Below are 20,255 nucleotides of genomic sequence, written 5' to 3'. Positions count from 1 at the left end.
CACCCTCACAGGTGCTGTGTAAAGGGTGGGTTCCTGCCCAGGCTCTGGACCAGACGGGTCCTGGGTTCCACTGCAACCTCCTCTGCAAGCACACGCGTAGAAGTCCCTGCTGGGCAGGGCACTGGGGACCCCAACGTCCGTGGTTTTCATGCTGTTGGAACCTGGTGACTCTATTGGGGTGGGGGTGTAGTAAAGAAAGTCTCTTAGGATGTTTTAAAGTTGAAAGCATTGAGTTGTTTGAACAACTTAAATGTTTTAAAGGGATTTAGGATTTAGCATGGCTGTTGTGGTGGCGTAGTGCCTAAGGCATTTGACTGCTAACCAGAAGGCTGGCGGTTCAAACCTACCAACCACTCCTCGGAAGGAAGGTTGGGCAACCTACTTCCGTAGTGATACTGCCTCGGAAACCCAAGGATGGGTTGCTATGAGTCGAGTCCAACTCGACAGCAAGTGAGCGTGTCTATGACCTGGAACTGCCTCAGTCTGGCACCGAGTGGGGATGTGTCATGGGAGCGGGAACCAGCACTTTCTCTGTCCAGCATCAGCCTCTTTGCTCGTAACTGTGGTGTGTGTGCAGGCTGCCACTCAAATGATCTTTCCTCTTTTCCCCATTTCACTTGTTTTAATTAGGGGACTTTCCCTCATGGAATTGACATTTTGACCACAGCCGACTACTTTGCTGTTGGTAACAGAGCCAGCTGTTTCCTGGTTATAAGGTAAGCTTTTAAAATTTATCTCACAACATTATGTTGTCTTTGATTTAGATGCCCCCAGACTGGCTTCTGCCGTTCTCCTCCTGTGAGGCCCAAAGGATTTAAGTGTGACTTAAGTGTGCGAAGGCAAAAGTGTGATTGGAGCAGGTGTCAGCACTTTTGGTACTTTACATTGATGGATGTAATCAACTAATCGATCAAGTCTCATTGAGCTGAATACCTCCACAGCCTTTGAAGAGGTGATGGCAGGTCCCAGGATGGGAACTTGGGAGTTAGCAGTGTCTTGGGGAGTCATGGTTCTTCACACCGTCATACCTTATTCATGTTGTCCTGGAGGACTTGCTGTGTGCAGGGAATAGCCACAAGCCAGAACCCTGCCTTCCTGCCGTGTGACAGCTTGTCTTCGCATGCCATCAGGGCACCGGGCTCCTCAGAGTGAGGCCCCAGATTGGAAGTGACTGCCACCTCTTCCCTTTCAGTGAAGAAGTCTTTTCTGAGTTGGAGTTATCACAAGATTGTGTGTGAGATGAGTGTGAGGGGTAGCTGAGAAATCGGGTCAGGCCGTGCATATTTAACATCCCCAGCTGCAGTGTGTAGAAACCACATCAAATTACTTAAAAATTTAAGAACTTGGGAAATTAATTCACTTTTGGTTTGTCTTAGTTAATCCCTTCCAACACTAATTAATAAAGCAGGCCTGATTTTATGAAATGATTTATTTGCTTTAAATGATAAGGGATCATGCTGGGTACATTTTTTCTGCCATCATCTGTCTTCTGGATGGATCTGGCTGGAGCTCCTTCTTTGCAGACCTTACAGAAAGTACATTTCTCCATAACCAGCATGGACAGGATTTTTTGAAAATGGGACATTTGGCCTCCTTCCCAGGAAGAGCATCTGACCAGATGTGCCGTCTGGATTTTCAGTGTCCCTCCCGTTCTCCCTAGCATCTAACAACTTGGGTGCTTCGTCAGGTCTTTGCTAGTTCCATCCCTTTTTATATATTTTGATTATTAATATTTGCACATATATTTTATGTGGAGAATCTGCCACTTTTTCCCCTAAGTTAAAAAACCCACTGCCATTCAAGTCAGTTCTGACAGCACCCCAAGTGGACAGAGCAGAACTGCCCCATAAGGTTTCCAAGGCTGTAATTTTTATGGAAGCAGACTGCCACATCTTTCTCCTGCGGAATGACTGGTGGGTTTGAACCACTGACCTTTGTGTTAGCAGCCCAGTGCTTTAACCACTGAGTCACCAAAACTCCTCTTCCTCCCAGGCTACAAGGGTAAAATAACTCACTGCTAATTCTAGTGTTGAGGTTGCTTGGGTAGTTGGTGTCTTCCATAGAATTTGTCTGTTTTATCTGTGATTCTGATGGCATAAAGTTTTTCATAGTACTTCTATTACTCTTTTCACGTCTCTGTTTGTTCCCGATCCATCTGCTCAGAAGCTTATCGACTGCATTGATCTGTTCAAAGAAACAGCTTTTTATTCCACTGATTTTTATCTGTCATCTTTCTCTTTTTTATTTCATTGAATTTACTTTGATCTTTATTATTTCTTTTTTTCTGATGACTTTTTTTTTTTTTTAAATTGGGATTTGGGTGGAAGTTTACAGAGTAAATTGGTTTTCCATTGAACAGCTGATACACATTGTGCTTCATGGCATTGACTGCAGTCCCCACAAGGTAATGGCTCTTGTCCTGTTTCCTCCCTAGGTTTAGTGTTTCCAGTTTTCATCCATCCATCTTTCCTGTCCCTTTTCTTCCTTCTGAGCTTTATCCCTGGTCAGATGCTGCCCATTTGATCTTGAGTGGTTGATTGTCCTGAGGAATTAATACTTCCCTGGTGTTACTATTCACTTCGTAGGTACTTCCTGGTGTTATTGTTCATAGGTCTGTCTGTTGTTTGGCTGAAAGGTGAACCACAGGGGTAAGTTCAGTTCCAGTCTCGAAGGGTGTCTAAGGGCCATAATTTAGGAGCTTTACCAGTCTCTAACAGACAAGTAAGCCTGGTCTTTTTATGATTTTGAGTTTTGTTCCATATGTCTCTCCACTCCTACTAGAACCTCCTACTGTGATCCCTTTCAGAGCAGTCAGCAGTGGTAGCAGGCACCATACTGTTCTTGTCTCAGGGTGATGGAGGCTGGGGTTCACGTGGTCCATTAGTCCTTTGGACTAATTGTTTTCATGTATCTTTGATTATCTTCACTTTTCTTTGCTCTGGATGAGAAGAGACCAGTATGGCTCCTTCTTGTTGTTAGATGCCGTCGAGTCGTGTCTGACTCATAGTGACCCTGTGCATAACAGAACGAAACACTGCCCGGTCTCGCACCACTTCCATTATGCTTGCTGTACTTGAGCCCATCGTTGCAGCTACTGTGTCAATCCATCTTGTTGAGGGTCTTCCCCTCTTTTGTCGACCCTCCACCTTACCAAGCATGACATCCTTCTCCAGGGAATGGTCCCTTTCTGACAACATGACCAAAGTAGATGAGACGAAGTCTGGCCATTCTAGCTTCCAAGGAGCATTCCGGCTGCACTTTTTCCAGGACAGATTTGTTAGTTATTTTGGTAGTCCATGGTACTTTCAGCATTCTTTGCCAATACCACAACTCAAAATCATCAACTCTTCTTCAGTCTTCCTTATTCATTGTCCAGCTCTCACATGCATATGAGGTGACTGAAAATATCATGGCTTGTGTCAGGCACATCTTAGTCCTCAAGGAGAAATCCTTGCTCCTCAGCACTTGAAAGAGGTCCCTTGCAGCCAACTTGCCCAGTGCTATACGTCGTCTAATGTCCTGACTGCTGCTTCCATTGGCATTGATTGTAGAACCAAGCAATATGAAGTCTTTGACAACTTTTATCTTTTCTCCATTTATCGTGATGCTGCTTATTGGTTCAGTTGTGAGGATTTTTGTTTTCTTTATATTGAGATATAATCCATACTGCACACTGTATTCTTCAATTTTCATCAGTAAGTGCCTCAAGTCATCCTCACTTTCAGCAAGCAAAGTTGTGTCGTCAGCGTATTTCAGGTTGTTAATAATTCTTTCTTCAATATTGATGCCACCTTTTTCTTCATATAGTCCAGCTTCTCAGATTATTTGCTCGGCATACAGATTGAATAAGTATGGGGAAAGGATGCAACCCTGATGCACTCCCTTCTTGATTTTAAACCATACAGTGTCCCCTTGTTCTGTTCAAACAACAGCCTCCTGGTCAATGTATGGGTTCCTCATGAGCACAGTTTTGTTCTGGAATTCCCATTATTCTCAATGTCATCCACAATTTGTTATGATCTACACAATCAAATGCCTTTGCATAGTCACTAAAACACAAGTAAACATCTTTCTGGTATTCTTTGCTTTGAGCCAGGATCCATCTGACAGCAGCTATGATATCCCCTGTTCCACGTCCTCTTCTGAATCCAGCTTGTATTTGTGGAAGTTCTCTGTCAATATACTGCTGCAACTGTTTTTGAATTATCTTCAGTAAGATCTTACTTGCGTGCGATATTAATGATATTGTTCTATCATTTCCACGTTCTGTGGGATCACCTTTCTTTGGAATGGGTACAAATATGGATCTCTTCTAGTCAGTTGGCCAGGTAGCTGTCTTCCAAATCTCTTAGCATAACCGAGTGAGTGCCTCTAGTGGGACATCTGTTTGTTGAAATATCTCAATGGGTATTCCGTCAATTCCTGGAGCCTTGTTCTTCGCCAGTTCCCTCAGTGCAGCTTTGACTTCTTCCTTCAGTACCATTGGTTCTTGATCATACGGCACCTCCTGAAATGGATGAAGATCTACCAGTTCTTTTTGGTACAATGTTTCCTGCATCATTCAATATTTTTCCCATAGAATCTTTCAATATTACAACTCGAGGCTTAAATTTTTCCCTCAGTTCTTTCAGCTTGAGAAATGCTGAGTGTGTTCTTCCCTTTTGGTTTCCTAACTCCAGGTCTTTGCACATTTCATTATAGTAATTGGCTTTGTCCACTCGAGCTACTCTTTGAAATCTTCTGTTCAGCTCTTTTATCTTGCCATTTCTTCCATTTGCTTTAGCTACTTTCCACTCAAGGGCAAGTTTCGTAGTCTCTTCTGACATCCATTTTGGTCTTTTCTTCTTTTCTCGTCTTTTTAGTGACCTCTTGCTTTCTTCACGGATGATGTGCTTGATGTCATCTGTGGTGGTTATGTTTGTGCGTCAACTTGGCCGGGCCTGGTTGAGTGGCTGGTGGTAGTTATTCCCTACCATGAGACTGGCAGGCAACTCCATGGTGGAATTTACCACAAGCAGCTGAGTAGCTGCTTTGGGTATGTGGTCTGCTTCCTGTATATAAGAAGCAGCTTTGGGAATGGTCTCTAGCTTATGGGACGCTTGGACCCTGCATGTATCCATGTCGTTGCTCAGCAGCCTGCCATGCTCTGCCGACCTTGGGACTTACAATGGACTTAAGTTAATGGCCTGCCATGTGGTTTGGTAACATTGGGACTGTGCCTTTTTACTTGGCAATCTTGGGCTTCCCAGCATCAGCAGCCAGCAGCTGTTTGAGTGAAGAAAAGCCTCCAGCTCCAGTGGGCCAGGAGCAGGAGGCAGAGCTGGACTCCAAGGTTGAGGGGCTTTCACCCAGCCCCTAGAGCCTGGCCCTTTGAACTTGGACTTAAAGCCTCCAAACTGTAACATAACAAACTCCTGTTTGTTAACATCCCAATTGTAGTATATTCGTGTCAGAGCGGCACCAGGGAACCAGAACATCATCCAACAGTTCTTCTGGTTTTCAGTGACTGGTGTTCAATGCATCAAATCTGTTCTTTAGATGGTCTCTAAATTCAGGAGGGATTTATTCAAGGTCATATTTTGGCTCTCGTGGACTTGTTTGAACTGTCTTTAACTTTGAGTTGAACTTGCTTACGAGCAGTTGATGGTCTGTTCCACAATCAGCTTCTGGCCTGGTTTTGGCTGAAGATACTGAGCTTTTCCATTGCCTCTTACCACAGATGTAATCATTCTGATTCCTGTGTATTCCATCTGGCGATGTCCACTTGTATAGCTGTTGTTTGTGTCGTTGAAAAAAGGTATTTGCAATGAATAAGTCATTGGTCTCGCAAAATTCTATCATGCAATTTCCAACATCATTTCTGTCACCAGGGCCAAATTTTCCTACTACTGGTGATTCTTCTTTGTTTCTAACTTCCCATTCCAGTCACCAGTGTTAATTAACATATCCTGATTGCATATTTGGTCAATTTCAGACTGCAGAAGGTGATAAAAATCTTCAATTTCCTCATCTTTTGCTTTGGTGGTTGGTGCATAAATTTGAATAATATTAGTGTTAACTGGTCTTCCTTGTAGGCATATGGATATTATCCTATTACTGACAGCACTGTACTTCAGGACAGATCTTGAAACATCCTTTGTGATGATGAACGCCACACCATTCCTCTTCAAATTGTCATTCCTGGCATAGTAGACCACATGGTTGTCTGATTCAAAATGGCCAAAACCAGTCCATTTCAGCTCATTAATGCCTAGGATATCAATCTTCAGGTGCTCCATTTTATTTTTGACAACTTCCAATTTTCCTAGATTCATGCTTCATACATTCTATGTTCCGATTATTAGTGGACATTTGCAGCTGTTTCTCTTCAATTTGAGTCATGCCATGTCAGCAAATGGAGGTCTCAAAAGCTTTACCTTATCCATATGAGTAAGGCTGGTTCTACTCTGATGATGCAGCTCTTTCCTGGTCCTATTTTGAGAGCCTTCCGATCCAGGTGGCTTATTGTCCTGCACTGATTTGGATGATGTTTCCAGGCTATTTATAAAGTTGCACAGTAATGTATCAGACAGTGTATCTCTGCTATTCATAAGGTTCTCCCTGGCCAATTCTTTGAAAGTGGATGGCCTCTTCCTTCTTCCTGGTCTGTCTCAGTCTGTAAGCTATTGAAACCTGTGCACCATGTGCAGCCCTACTAGGTTTGAGTCACTGGTGGCACAGACTCAAGCCTCACAGCAACACGCCACCACAGTAGGACATACTGACAGACAAGTTCATCTCCCTTAGCTGTTCAAAACCTCTCCACCCTCCTCTTGTATTACACAGATCCCTGTCTCTTTCCCGCCGCTTCGGAGGGGCATAGCCTGGTTCCCCAGCCTTACCTGGATCCCTGCCTCTGCTTCCTCCACCGGCCCCCCTGCCAGCTTTTTCTCTTCTTTCCCTAGCTTTTCCGCCTTAGGTGACTTGTTTTGGTTTCTTAAGATGGAAACTGAGATCATTGAGCCCCTCTCCCCCAGTTATAGGTGGTTAGTACTGTAAGTTTATCTTTTCAGTGACTTTAAAATGCATTCTGATTACCTTTCTGATTCTTCTTTCACTTGTGGGTTGTTCAGAAGTGTGATAATTTCCGAGTACTTGGGGCTTTTCCAGATATCTTTCTGTTACTGATTTCTAATTTTATTCAGTTGTCATCAGAGAAAATATTTCCTATGACTTGAACCCTTTTGAATTTACTGGCATGTTCTGATGGTCCTGAATAAGGTCTGTGTTTGTCAGTGTTCCAGGCTCACTTGACAAGAGGTGTAGTCTGCTGAGGTTGGGTAGATCTGCTGTTCTTAACAAATGTGGACCATACCTGGGCATTGTTCCTGGAAGACTTTTCGTCCCTGCTCTCTCTGCAGCCTCCAGTCTCACATGTCTTAGGTCTGACGCAGCATTGTCCCAGCATGCAGGGAGGCTCTGTTTGTTTTTGTAAGTGTCTTTTCTCTGTTTTTCCATTTTGGGGGTTCCTGTTGCTGCGTCTCTGAGACTCCTCGTCCCTGCTCTCCCTGCAGGCCCCAGTCTCATGTGTCACAGGTCTCTGCTTTTCCGTTTTGGGAAGTTTCTGTTGCTGTGTCTCTGACTTCACTGACCTTTCATGTACATGGTTTAATCTGTCGTTAATTCTGTCTCAGGTATTGGCGTTTCAATCTCTGTAATGTCAGTTTGGGTTTCTTTTCTGTGTTTTCACTATCTCTCACATTTCTACTTGACATGGCCACTCTTCCCTCTAGCTCTCCGAACATATGGAATACCATTCCGAGAATAACAAGGCTCGAGTGACCTTGTTCGCTAGATCCAACCTGTGTTTGAATTTGGGGTTGGTTGTAGTTGATGGTTCTTTCTTCCATTGGTTACATTGTCCTGCTTGTTCACTGGCTCCTTAGGGTTTTGATGACATCATGTCAAGACCTATACCATTGTTGTTGACACTGTGGTCACTCAGAACTATGGTGACAGTTCAGCTTCTGGCTGAGCTTGGTCTGTGTTATGGGCCTTTGTAGGACATGGTATAGGTCTAACTAGGAATGTGTCATGGGTTGTGGGGAAGGGTGGCAGTACAGGTGTGGTCTGGGGTAGGATTCCTCTCAGGTGTGTCTCAGGTGTGAAGTTTCTCACGTCACATGCCCATTGATCTCGAGTTCTTCCTTCACCTCCAGTCTGTGGTGTCTGTGGTAAGCCTCCAGGCTCATCTGCTGTGAATACGAAGTGTCCTGGAACCCTGCACACTCTGTGTGAGAATATGAGCCCCTCTTCTGAGCATCTCCACTGACCTGAACGTGTGGCTTCTTTTTCAGCGTGTTCATTGCTGGCTTTCCTGAGTATACCCAACCCATGATAGACCATCTGGTCACCATGAAGATCAGCCACTGGGATAGGTATGTGTTGTCTTTTTGTGTTCCTCTGATGAGCTATGTACGTTAGCCTGTCAGTCAGGTAAGAATTCTTACTTTTTTTCCCAGAGGAGAGATCAAGTTGAATTTACAAGCCTTGTGTATTTCCTCTTGTAGATGTCACATATTAAATTAACTTCTGAGAAGTGACATAAATCCCAGTGCCCTTGCCCGATATGTCGGTGAACGCACTGCCTTCAGCTGTCCTCTTGGAGACTTGCAGCTGCCCCCGGCACAGCTGACAGCCATAAATGTGCGCACGTGAGTCCGTAGCCTTGGCGCGCAGTGAGACAGTCCTCCCCAGCATGCCTCAGCTTGCTCAGCTGATGGTAGCCAGCCACGTGACACTGCTCTTGCCCTGGCCCTGGCCCTGTTTTGCCTTCTGAGATGGCTGCTGGGAACTTAGCAGGTCCTACTAGCCACTGCCATGATGACAGTTGCAGTTTCCAGGTGTGTTAGCATTTCATGGGCAGTTAAACATGTCTCCAGAGGAAAGGCTAAACATGGATTGGTGTTAGGGCCGCCAGTGGTAACAGCACCTCCAGAAGGTCCAAGAATTCCATGTAAAGGACTAAGTGCGGCTGCTGGTGGTGTGGTAAGTGTGAGGCTCGGTGGCCTCAAGACAAGTAGTGTTGTTAAGGAGTAGGTGTGCGCTCCCAGTTTCCCGATTTCAGGGGGTACCACTTGCAGAAAGTTCTTCCTCATTCTCTGAGAACACGTTTCAGCTTCTGGGAGGACCAAGGCCTGGAAACTAGCGGTCGTTGTTGCTCTGGGACGAAGCAGCCTGGCCTCCCACGCGGCGTGGCGCCTCGCAGCACCTTCTCTGGGAAGGGCATCTTGGGTTGTGCTCTCAGGCCGTGAGAGCTTGCCCTTAGTGTGTCCCTGCTGGACCTTCACGTCTAGAGCGTGGGAGAAGTTCCTTACATGGAACACATCACTGCAGACATGATACCAAGACACTGACAGTGAGGAGCAGAGGTCCTGGGAGAAATGAGTGACTTTGCCACTTCCACTGGCTCATCACCTAGTGAATGGTTAAGACCATGCTTGTATATGACCCATGGTGTTAGACCATGAGCTTACTTACCATGTACTTTTCAGGGATCAGCAAACTAGGGCCTGTAGGCCAGTTACCTGATGTTGTAAATAAAGCTTAATTAGAACACAGCCATGCCCACTTACTTACATGTTATCTGTTTGCTTACATGTTGCCAGTCTATTTACATGTTGCCTGTCTGTTTGCAACTTGTCTGTTTACATGTTATCTGTTTGCTTGCATGTTGCCTGTTTACATGTCTGTTTACATGTTGTCTGTTTACGTATTGCCTGTCTGTCTACATGTTGTGTTTGCTTACATGTTGCCTGTCTGTTTACATGTTGTGTTTGCTTACATGTTGCCTGCTTGCTTACATGTTGACTGTCTGTTTACATGTTACCTGTTTACATGTTGACTGTCTGCTTACACGTTGCCCATTTGCTTACACATTGCTCTGAGGTGAAGCAGCCTGGCTTCCCATGCGGCGTGGTGCCTTGCCGCACCTTCTCTGTGAAGGTTACGTGTTGCCCGTTTGCTTACATGCTGCCTGCTTGTTACATGTTGCCTGTCTGCTTACATGTTGTCTGTTTGTTACATGTTATCTCTTGGCTTACATGTTGCCTATTTACATGCTGTCTGTTTGCTTACATAGTGTTTGTTTACATACTGCTTATGCTACAAAATGAGTTTAGTACTTGCCACAGAGACCATATGGCCCACAAACCTAAAGTATTTACTTTCTAGGTTTTTAAGAAGGCATTTGCTGATCCTGAATGTGTCAGCACACATGTAGCTGTTAGGAAGCCAATACTCGGCTGAATCATTTCCGGGTTCTTTTTTTGCTTTATTGAGGTATGATTTATATACCATGAAAGTTGTCTGTTGTAAGTGTATATTTCGATGCTACACAGTAAATTTACAGAGAAGTGTGGAAACGCACACACAAAGCGGACCCAGTGCCATCTGGTCAACTCTGTCTCACCATGACTCTGTAGGATGGAGTGGAGCTGCCTGTAGTCTCCAGGGCTGTCATCATTACACCAGCATGCTGCCTCAGCCTTCTTCCACCAGCCTTTGGGTGAGCAGCTGAGTGTTGAGCCACGGCACCATCAAGGCCCTGGGGTCATATCGTACATTGTCTTTTGTGTCTGCTGCCATCACTTTGAGGTCTTTGGATGGTGTGGCATGTGTTGGGGCCGTGTGCCCTCCCTCTATTGCTGAGTAGTGGTCTGTTTTCCAGCACCGTATCAGATAGTGTGTCACTGCTATTCATAAGGTTTTCACTGGCCAATTCTTTGTGAAGTGGATGGCCCTTCCTTCTTCCCAGTCTGTCTTAGTCTGGAAGCTCTTAGTCTGGATGCTCTGCTGAAACCTGTCCACCATGGCTGACCCTGCAGGTATTTGAAATACCAGTGGCATAGCCTCAAGCCTCACACAACATGCAAACCACCACAGTGCAACAAACTGACAGATGAGTGGGAAATGATAAATGGAGAAAAGATTGAATGGTCAAAGATTTCATGTTACTTGGTTCCACCATCAACACCTGTGGAAGCAGCACTCAAGAAACCAGACGACATATAGCACTGGGAAAATCTGCTGCAAAAGACCTCTTTCAAGTGCTGAGGTGCAAAGATGTCTCTTTGAAGACTAAAGTGTGCCTGAACCAAGCCGTGGTATTTTTAATACCCTCATATGCATGTGAAAGCTGGACAGTGAATAAGGAACACCAAAGAAGAGTCGATGCTTTTGAGTTGTGGTGTTGGAGAAGAATGCTGAAAGTACCATGGTCTGCTAGAAGAGCAAACAAATCTGTCCTGGAAGAAGTGCAGCTGGAATGCTTCTTGGAAACGAGAATGGCCAGACTTCATCTCATCTACTTTGATCATGTTGTCAGAGGGACCATTCTCTGGAGAAGGATATAATATTTGGTAAAGTGGAGGGTCAGCGGAAAAGGGGAAGGCCCTCGATGAGATGAGCTGACACAGTGGCTGCATCGATGGGCTCAGGTACAGCAAGGACTGTGAGGCTGGCACAGGACTGGGTAGTAGTTCATTGTGTTGTATGTGGGGTTACTAGGAGTCAGAGTGGACTTGACAGTGGTCCGTTGTGTGGGCATAACAGTGTACTTGGTCATAATTTGTTTCTTCATTTGGAATGGTTCCAAGGTGGGACTCTAATGAATATTGCTGCCGTGAATACTCAACTTGTCTTCATGGGGAAGCCCATTCTCTTTCTCTTGGGTAAATAACTATTTGGCTAAAGCACTTCCCTTTTATTCTCATTTTGTTGAGAGTTTTCATTTTGAATGGATATGAGATTTTTTCAGGTGGCTATGTCAGTGTCTATTAAATAGTCATGTGTTTTTTTGTCCTTTATTCTATTGATTGTGTTACACTGGTTGATTTTCAGATGTTAACTAACCTTGCCTTCTGGTATTGGTATATAATCCTGAATTTTGCTAAGGATTTTTGGGGAGCTCTGGTGGCATAGTGCTTAAGGCATTTGATTGTTAACCAGAAGGCTGGCAGTTCAAACCCACCAGTCACTCCGTGGAAGGAAGACTGGGCAATCTGCTTCTGTGTTTATGAGGAAAATTGGTTTCTAGCTTTCTTTTCTTGTGATGTCTTTGTTTGGTTTTGGTATTGGGGTGATTCTGATGTCATCAGATAGATTGAAAAGCGTTCCCCTCTTTTATCCCTTGACAACTAGCTTATGTTTTATTGATTTTTCTTTATCATTTTTTAAAAAATTGATTTCTGCTCCAGTTTTTATTATTTTACTCTTTCTTGCTTTTTGTTTATTTGCTCTTTTATTTGTTTCTTAGAGTGAAAGTTTTGGTTCTGATTTGAGAGCTTTCTCTTCTGATATTGATGTTTAAAGCTATGCATTTCCCCCAGGACTGCTGTAGCTGCTGTACAAAGGGCGTTGTGGTGCCACACTCTGACTTCATGAGGGGCGGGATAATCACCATCAGCATCAGCCCAAGGCTGATTCCTATGAGGCAGAGGTCAGACGTGCCTCCTCTCTCCAGTCTTCCCACTAGTTCTGACTCCAACCATCCCTCCCACACACACTCTGCTCTTTGCTGGGTTCGATAATTTATCGCAATGGCCAGACAGAACTCGCAGACCAGAGTCACAGTTAGGAGATTAATCAGAGAAGTAACAGGTACCCTGTATTCAGGATTGAAATGCTTTGGTTCTTCATCCAGATAGCCCCTTCTCAGCTGTCCCCCTAGGCAGGCCTGTCCCTGGCCCTTGGTCTCTTGAACCTTGAACCCCTCAGCCCCTACCCTACACAGGCAAATGTTACAAAGTCTTTAGCTGTGTCAGTAAGTACCTGGGGGTGGCCCACTCCACCAGGAAGCCTCCTGTCCAAAGGCGCCCAGCTCTCTTGCTCTAGGGGTCAGCATACCTGCTGTGACCACCTTGTTATGCAGCTCAGGAAGCCCACGGAGCCATCCAGTGCTGGTCTCCTAGTTGTGCCGCTGTTTCTCTGCTGCGAGTTCTCACCATAGTGCACTGTGTCCAGCCTTATACTCTTTTTGTCTCCTGGGTCAAGGAGGCTCTTAACACAGGGACCTTGGTCCCAAAGGGCACCCTTCACTCTCATGGTCATGAGGTCCTTCCCTTCTGCCTGAGGGGGTGGGATTTGCTCATTTAAAGCCTAGAGGATGGCAAAATTGACCAGTCCCTTTGTTAGGGTTCCATAAACCTTATTTGCATGGTCCCACCCCACGAGTATGCCGTGCACCTTTCTTACATTATTAGCAATCTGTCCAGTCCCCTTTGTAGGCCACAAGCACCTCATTTGCATAGTCGTCCCACTCAGTCATTTGGTGGAAGTAACAAGACCATGGTGAGAAAGGCTGTATACAAGCAGCCCTTGCACTACATGCATGCTGTGCCTTGTGATGGGTCGGTATTTTCACTCACTTCAGTATAATTTCCTTTACTTCTTCTTTGACCCATGGGTCATGTACAAGTGTTTTGTTTAATTTCTACATGTCTGTGATTCTCCTGTTCTTCCTTTGGTTTTGAATATCTGATGTATTTCCCTGGTGATGAGGGAATGAACTTTATATGGTTTCAGGCTTTTCCAATTCATTGAGATTTGATTTGTGGCCCATTTTTCATTCAGTCCTGGTGAAAGGTTTCATGGGAGCCTGGAATGAATGACTGCACTCACAGGGTGTAGTTGTGAGTGTTAGGTCGAGTTAGAAGCTTCTCGGGGGGTGTGATGGTTAAGTGCTTGAGTGCTGACCTAAGGGTTGGGGTTCCAGGCCCCCCAGTGGCACCTTGGGAGACAGGCCAAGCTGAAAACCTTGCGGAGCAGCTCTGCTCCGGGTGCCTCGAGATGTAGTGGACTACACGGAGCCTGGTAACTACTGGAGGCTGATTAATGCTGCTTGCTGGTTTTCTGCTCACAGGGCCAGTGGACGGCTGTCACAAACACTGTGTTTTGTTTTCTTTTCATGAATTTAATAAAGTAGAACCATCAAATACAGGAATCAACAACTCTCTTCCCTCGTACAGGGTCATCCGGGAGCTGTCTGCAAAGGCATTGCGGAACCTGGCCTGGTGTGCTCCTGAATATTGTGCTACTCACGGTAAGTGTGGCTGCCCTGAGGCCTCTCAGGGACCTTGCAAGGGCCTTGCAGGACTGGCTGCCCTTAGCTCACTGCCCTCACCAGGCTGTTTCCTCTTCCCAGGGCTGCCTGCAGGGGGTGGTGCAGGGGAGGCTGGGGCCACAGCTCTCCCTGGGGCCACAGCTCTCCCATCTCCTAAACAAAGATTTGGGCTGCTTATTTCTGAGGCCCTTTCAGCTTGGTAGCATAGTGCCTAAAGCATTTGACTGCTAATCAGAAGGCTGGTGGTTCAAATCCACCAGCCACTCATTGGAAGCAAGATTGGGCAATCTACTTCTGTAGTGATATTGCCTTGGAAACCCAAGGAGGGGTTGCTATGAGTTGGATCCGACTCGACGGCAGTGAGTTTTCAGCTTGGTGACCTAACAGCGGCATGAACTCTGTGCGGTGTTTACCCACCTCTGCCTTGAGTAACAATCCTGGCTGGGTGAGTGGACGAGTGGGTGAGTGTTCTCAGATTAAGAGCATTCCCAGGCCACTGGGCAGTAGGTGGCCTTCTGAGACCTCGTTCTCTGGCAGGCCACCACTTTACCCTGTGTCAAGGCCTGCTGTGGGTGGGGGTGGTCCCTGTGCCCTTGTGACCCTGCCTCTGGCTCTATAGCCGGCTTGAGGCTAGTCTTAGAGCAGCTGGGGTTACCAAGGCATGGGTGAGCCTGGAGGGGGTGGCTCGTGGTGCTTGTATCTCCTCTCCTCCAGGTCAGAGGGGTCCTGCGCAAAAACTGAGACACTGTTTTAGAGACAGATGCTTCCTTTACCAGGAAATCTCTTCGACTCCCCTTTCTCTCTGCTTTTCCTTTTTGTGAATTTTTTACAGACTTGCGCTTTTTCACGTATGATACATCTTTTTACTACCTTTCTGTAATTTGTGTAGACTTGTGTGCGCTCCCATCATTATAATCCAGGACTGCTGCTAGCTCTGGCTGCAGTCAGCACACAGTCTCTTTGAGCCCAGTCTTCTTGTTGGGTAGGGGTGAGCAGGGTGGGCCGGCCCTGGGTCACAGTACAGGGAAATGAGGTGTCAGGGTTTAAGGAAAGCTGGAACGCAGGGATCTTTTCCCTACCTGTCTGCTCTTCCTGCCCCGTGGCCAGGACCCCAGCAGTGTGGGCGGTGTCAGAAGCCCCTAGTGAAGTAGGTTAGGTGGCTCATGCTGCCGCTCAGCGAGGCTCTAGACCCCTCACTGTGTGTAGGCCCTGCCAGGCTGGGGGCCTGGGTGTCACGGTCAGATGTGCTCTGCGAAGATCCTGACCGCGGGTGACTTCCCATGGTGGGCATGTCTTCCCACAGTGGGCACATCTTCCCTGACCTTGGGTGACTTCCCACGGGGAGTGAGTCTTCCCAGACTGAGGGTGACTTCCCCTGTGGGTGGGTTTTGCCACTTTGGTTTGTCTGGAACACACTCCTCATATTTGCTCACCTGTGACCCCCCTCCTGCCTGTCTTTGCAGTTTTTCCTAAACTGTTGTCCTTGACGCAGAGCCCAGACCTACACACACGCCACGGGGCGATCCTGGCCTGCGGGGAGGTCACCTGCACCTTGTATGGATTTGCAACCCAGGGCGGCAGGTGAGCACAGGCTTCATGCAAGATCTGTTGGCAAAGCCTTTGCACCCTTCCCCCTCCCCTGGTGTAATTACATTACCTCATGTATGGGAATGTCTCACTGTTTTAATTTTTGATTATTCGTCCCAGTGCCACAAAGTCTTTAAGTCCCCCATTTTCTTTGAAGAGGTGGGTGATTCACCACTCCCCTCTGGTGAGTCATCGCATTGGTGAGGCCCCACAGTGTCTCTTCCATTGGTAAGGCCTCTGCACAGTAGGAATGTGGTACTTCACCTGTGGTCACTGCCTGTAGTGTGGCCACTGAGAGGTGCCAGCGGTGTCACCTGGCCCTGGGCCTAGCACCTGGTGCTCGTTATGTGAATGGGACAGTCTTAGCGACAGCAGGTTTATTGAGTCTGACTTAGGTTATGAAAGCAGAGATGCCTTCAGAGATGGTATTCAGTAGTGTCCGGGCGCAGTCTTCATTCCCTTGTGATCATTTAAGATACCTGGGTGTCCAAGTCTAGTTTGTTTCCACCGAGCCTCCCATCTCTAGCTGGCCACATTGCATAACTCAGTGTGCGGCGTGTGCTGTGGGTCACTGGGTGCTCATGCCAGCAGTGCTGCTCCAGGTCTGACTTAGAGGCACCTTCTGGACCCCACTGCGCTCACGTGTCAGTGTGTTTCCATGGTTCCATGTGGCTGCTGGTCCCCACTCCTGCGTGTGCATCAGTGTGTCTCCACAGAGCTGCTAGAATCCCTCCTGCACACATGATCTCCCTGTGGCTGCTGGACCCCCCTTCTGCACGTGCGTCGCCATGTCTTCACACAGCTGCTGGATTTCCTTGCTCATGCCCATCAGCATGTCTTGATGAGGCAGCTGGATTCCCTTGAACACATGGCCAGCGTGTTTCCATGCGGCTGTGCACCGGTGCATCTCCCCACAGCTGCCAGACCCCTCTCCCACATGTCTGTCCGTGAGTTTCCACGCAGCTGCTGGGTTCTCTCGCTCAACGCCTGTCAGCATGTCCCCACGCGGCTGCTGGACCCCCATCCCGCATGGGTATTGCCGTGTCTCCACGGGGTTGCTGGTTTCCCTTGCCCACGTGGGTCAGCACATCTTTGTGCAGCCTGGATTTCCGGTTTGAGAAAAGTACATTTCAGATCAGTCCACGTGGCTCAGTGGCTCTGGTGACCAGGGATTGCCAGTGCCCAGCCACTCATCTCCACAGGCCATCAAGCTGGTGAGCTGCTGTGGCTCCCGGTGCTGGGGACCAACCCTAAGCCCTGGGGACGGTCCAGAACTGACAGAAGAGGCCTCTCCACAGTCCTGGCGCAGCAGGGCGTAGAGTCTGGGGAGAATATGTAAGCTCACATTGGATGCCGCCCTTCCTTAGCTATGCAGTGCTTTCCTTGCTCTCTGGAACTCCAGGTGCTGAGCAGGGAGCATTGATGATGTGCAGAGTCCTGGACATACATGTCAGCAATGTTCTGCCTGTGTTGAGGGAGTGAGTGGAGGCGACGTGCATGTCCCCTGCACTGGGAGAGTGGGTGGAGACAGTGTCCACGTCCCTCGTACCCTGCCAGTTGTTAGGAAGTCCAGTTAGGCCTTGCAGTGTCCCTGGGGACTAGTGGAGTGCAGACCCCAGGCCTCTCGGGAGGCTAGTGCTATATGTTTCCTAGGAGTTGGTCCAAGGCTGCACCAGGCTATGGCCTGCTTCACCCTGCGTACCTTCTGACCCCTGTGGCAGGTTTCTCCATTCTGTGGCTGAAGTACAGAGGTCAGGGCTGGCCCAGCTGACACATGGAGCCCTGGTGCAGGGTGGGATATCGTGTTGCCTGTGTGTGAAGTGGCCTAGTAAGGCAGGTGAACGGTGGTGCAGGGCATCTCCATGCAGCCGTCCAGCAGGTCTTGGCTACCCACCAATGCTGAGGAGGTCTCATGGAAGGGACACACATAAATGGGAGGGGCCAGGAAGACAGATGCTGAGAGCAGGAAACTGAGTTGGGGGTCTCCAGCCTGAAACATCTTTGAAGTTTTTCCAGGAGGTAGGAATCTGTGACTTGTTTTTAGAAGAGCTAACAGACCTGTCAAAAACACTTTATCCATTTGTCTGCTCATTCATCCACTTGTCTGTCCATCCATTGAATTAGTCATCATGTTGAATTAATGTAAATGGACTGCTTTGCTACAAACACCTGGGTCCCTGCCTTCTTTATGACTTGCACTCTCCGTTGCTGCATTGCCTGTGGGCTTGTGACATAGCTCATTCTTAAGGAACTGATGTAGCAGTTGGGCGAACAGCACCACTGAAGGCCTTTATTTATATGTGTGTGTGTGTACATATATATACACATTGTTGTTATTTGTCATTGAGTCGGACGTGACTCATAGCAACCCCTCCTTGGGTTTCCGAGGCAGTATCACTACGGAAGTAGATTGCCTCATCTTCCTTCCGAGGATGACGCATATATATATTTATATGTGTGTATATATATGTGTGTGTGTGTATCCATATAGATACACATGTACATATATATATTTATCCTCGGAAGGAAGGTTGGGCAATCCTACTTCTATAGTGATACTGCCTTGGAAACCCAAGGAGGGGTCGCTATGAGTCGGGGCTGACTCGACGGCAAATAACAACAACAACGATATATATGTATATGTATTGTATATGTTGTATATGTATATGTGTTGTTGTTATGTGTCGTTGAGTAGGACCCGACTCACAGCGACCCCTCCTTGGGTTTCTGAGGCAGTATCACTACAGAAGTAGATTGCCCTATCTTCCTTCCAAGGAGTGGCTGGTGGTTTGAACCACCAGCCTTTTGATTAGCAGTCAAGTGCCTTAGGCACTATGCTACCAGAGCTCCCATGTATATGTGTATATGTATACATAGATACATATACATACATATATATATATAGATACATACATACATATATATATATATATATATTTGTCTTTTCTGTGTGCTTTAGGTGCGCGTTTATGGAGTAGAGTTTGTTTTACATTCAACATTTCGTTTACGTTTGGTTTCACTCCCCATTTACTATCTCCAACCCTAACCCAGTCTCTTCCACTCTCTGCCCAGTACACCCCTGCCCCGTGCCCCCCATAGCTCTGGACTCCTGCGTTTCCTCCATGCGAACGTTGCCCCTCTGGTGCCCGTGGTCAATCGCTCCAAGGCATGCATCTCCATAGAGTATGTGGGTGCGTCACCCTGGGTTGAATGGTCTGTATGTACATCTTGTTTACTGTTGGGCTGAGAGCTAGCCCCTGGGAGTGAGTTTTATTCCAGGCCTGAAGTCTATCCCAGGGCCATATTATTGGGGTTCTCACCAGACTCCATATAACCAGTAATTCTGGTCATTACTGAGTTTCTGGATTTTGTTCCATGTTTTCCCTCCCACTTTATCCAGGATCTCCAGATTTGATCCTTTCCTGAGTGGCTGGTACCTGGGCACCATCTAGTTCTTCTGGTCTCGAGGTCCATTATGACCTAGGGCTGATTGCTTCCAAATGCCCTTGGTTTTTTGCACTCTTCTTTGCTTCCAATGATAGGAAACCATTAGCTGCATCTTAGACGGCCGCTTGAAAGCTTTTAAGACCCCAGTCGCTACTCACTGATGTAGGTTGTGGAACAAGATTTTTATGTATTTTGTTGTGCTGATGGTGTACCCCAATACTATGGTCCTGAGTTGGTAGATCCATTGGATCTCTCTCCCATAGTATCTGGGTGTCTGTGAGGGGATTGCTCTATGTCTGTCTTTTGTTGTTTCTGTAAGGAATGTGGGTATTTTGTATCACTGGTATCTGTGCAAGATTAGGCTTCGCTGAGTCTATCCTTGGTCTAGAGTATACTCCTGTTCACTGACCCCCATCTGATCTCAGATGTTTATGTTATGTGTTTGTCTGTAGCCTGGTGTTTGGTGTTAATGGTAATGCAGTATTGTGGATATACTGGTATTAGCCTCTGTTGTCTATATCTTATGTGCATAATTCGGTGTTCTCCCTTTCCCCAGTGTTATCATGGTGGTCACAGACTCTTTCCATACCATCCCTCCCCTTACCCACCTCAGCATGTGGACCCCAACTAGCCCGAAATTATTCCCTTCCTCTCCTTCCCCATCCTGGTAACCTACAAAGTGAGTTCCCTTCCTTAAGCAAACCCTTTCTTGTCTTTATACAGTAATGGGCTCATATAATATTTGTCCTTCTGCGATTGACTTATTTCACTCAGCTTAATGTCCTCCAGGCTCATCCATGTTCTGAGATGACTCACGTATCTTTCATTGTTCTTTAACCTAGTATAATATTCCACTGTGTGAATGTACCATAATTTGGTTAGCCATTCATCTGTTGGTGGGAATTTAGGTTGTTTCCATCTCTTTACTATAGTGAGTTGTGCTGCAGCGAACATGTTGTTGTTGTTAGGTGCCATCGAGTTGTCTCTGACTCATAGCGAAACTGTGTACAGCAGAACCTGTACCAACCTCACAATCCCTACTATATCCGAACCCATCGCTGTAGCCACTGTGTCCGTCCACCTTGTTGAGGGCCTTCCACTCTTTTTTTTTTTTTTAATT

At 46.8% G+C, this 20,255-nt stretch overlaps 1 protein-coding gene across 1 annotated transcript in view; it reads left to right on the top strand.

Annotated features, from left to right (window-relative positions):
- The window catches only part of TBCD (tubulin folding cofactor D), a gene marked incomplete at its 3' end in the record, with an annotated part of 232,325 nt that overhangs the window by 148,926 nt on the left and 63,144 nt on the right, over positions 1 to 20,255 (top strand). The window contains exons 17-20 of the mRNA XM_007959786.1: positions 631 to 716; positions 8,337 to 8,417; positions 14,007 to 14,080; positions 15,565 to 15,682. Of these exons, the coding sequence (XP_007957977.1) occupies positions 631 to 716; positions 8,337 to 8,417; positions 14,007 to 14,080; positions 15,565 to 15,682 (359 nt within the window). The remainder of the gene's footprint in view (positions 1 to 630; positions 717 to 8,336; positions 8,418 to 14,006; positions 14,081 to 15,564; positions 15,683 to 20,255) is intronic.

Source organism: Orycteropus afer, unplaced genomic scaffold (genome assembly GCF_000298275.1).
Source record: "Orycteropus afer afer isolate SDZICR_OR568_19922 unplaced genomic scaffold, OryAfe1.0 scaffold00018, whole genome shotgun sequence".
NCBI classification, from domain to species: domain Eukaryota; kingdom Metazoa; phylum Chordata; class Mammalia; order Tubulidentata; family Orycteropodidae; genus Orycteropus; species Orycteropus afer.
The sequence above is the reverse complement of the archived record's forward strand: the minus strand, read 5'-3'. Positions and strand labels throughout refer to the sequence as shown.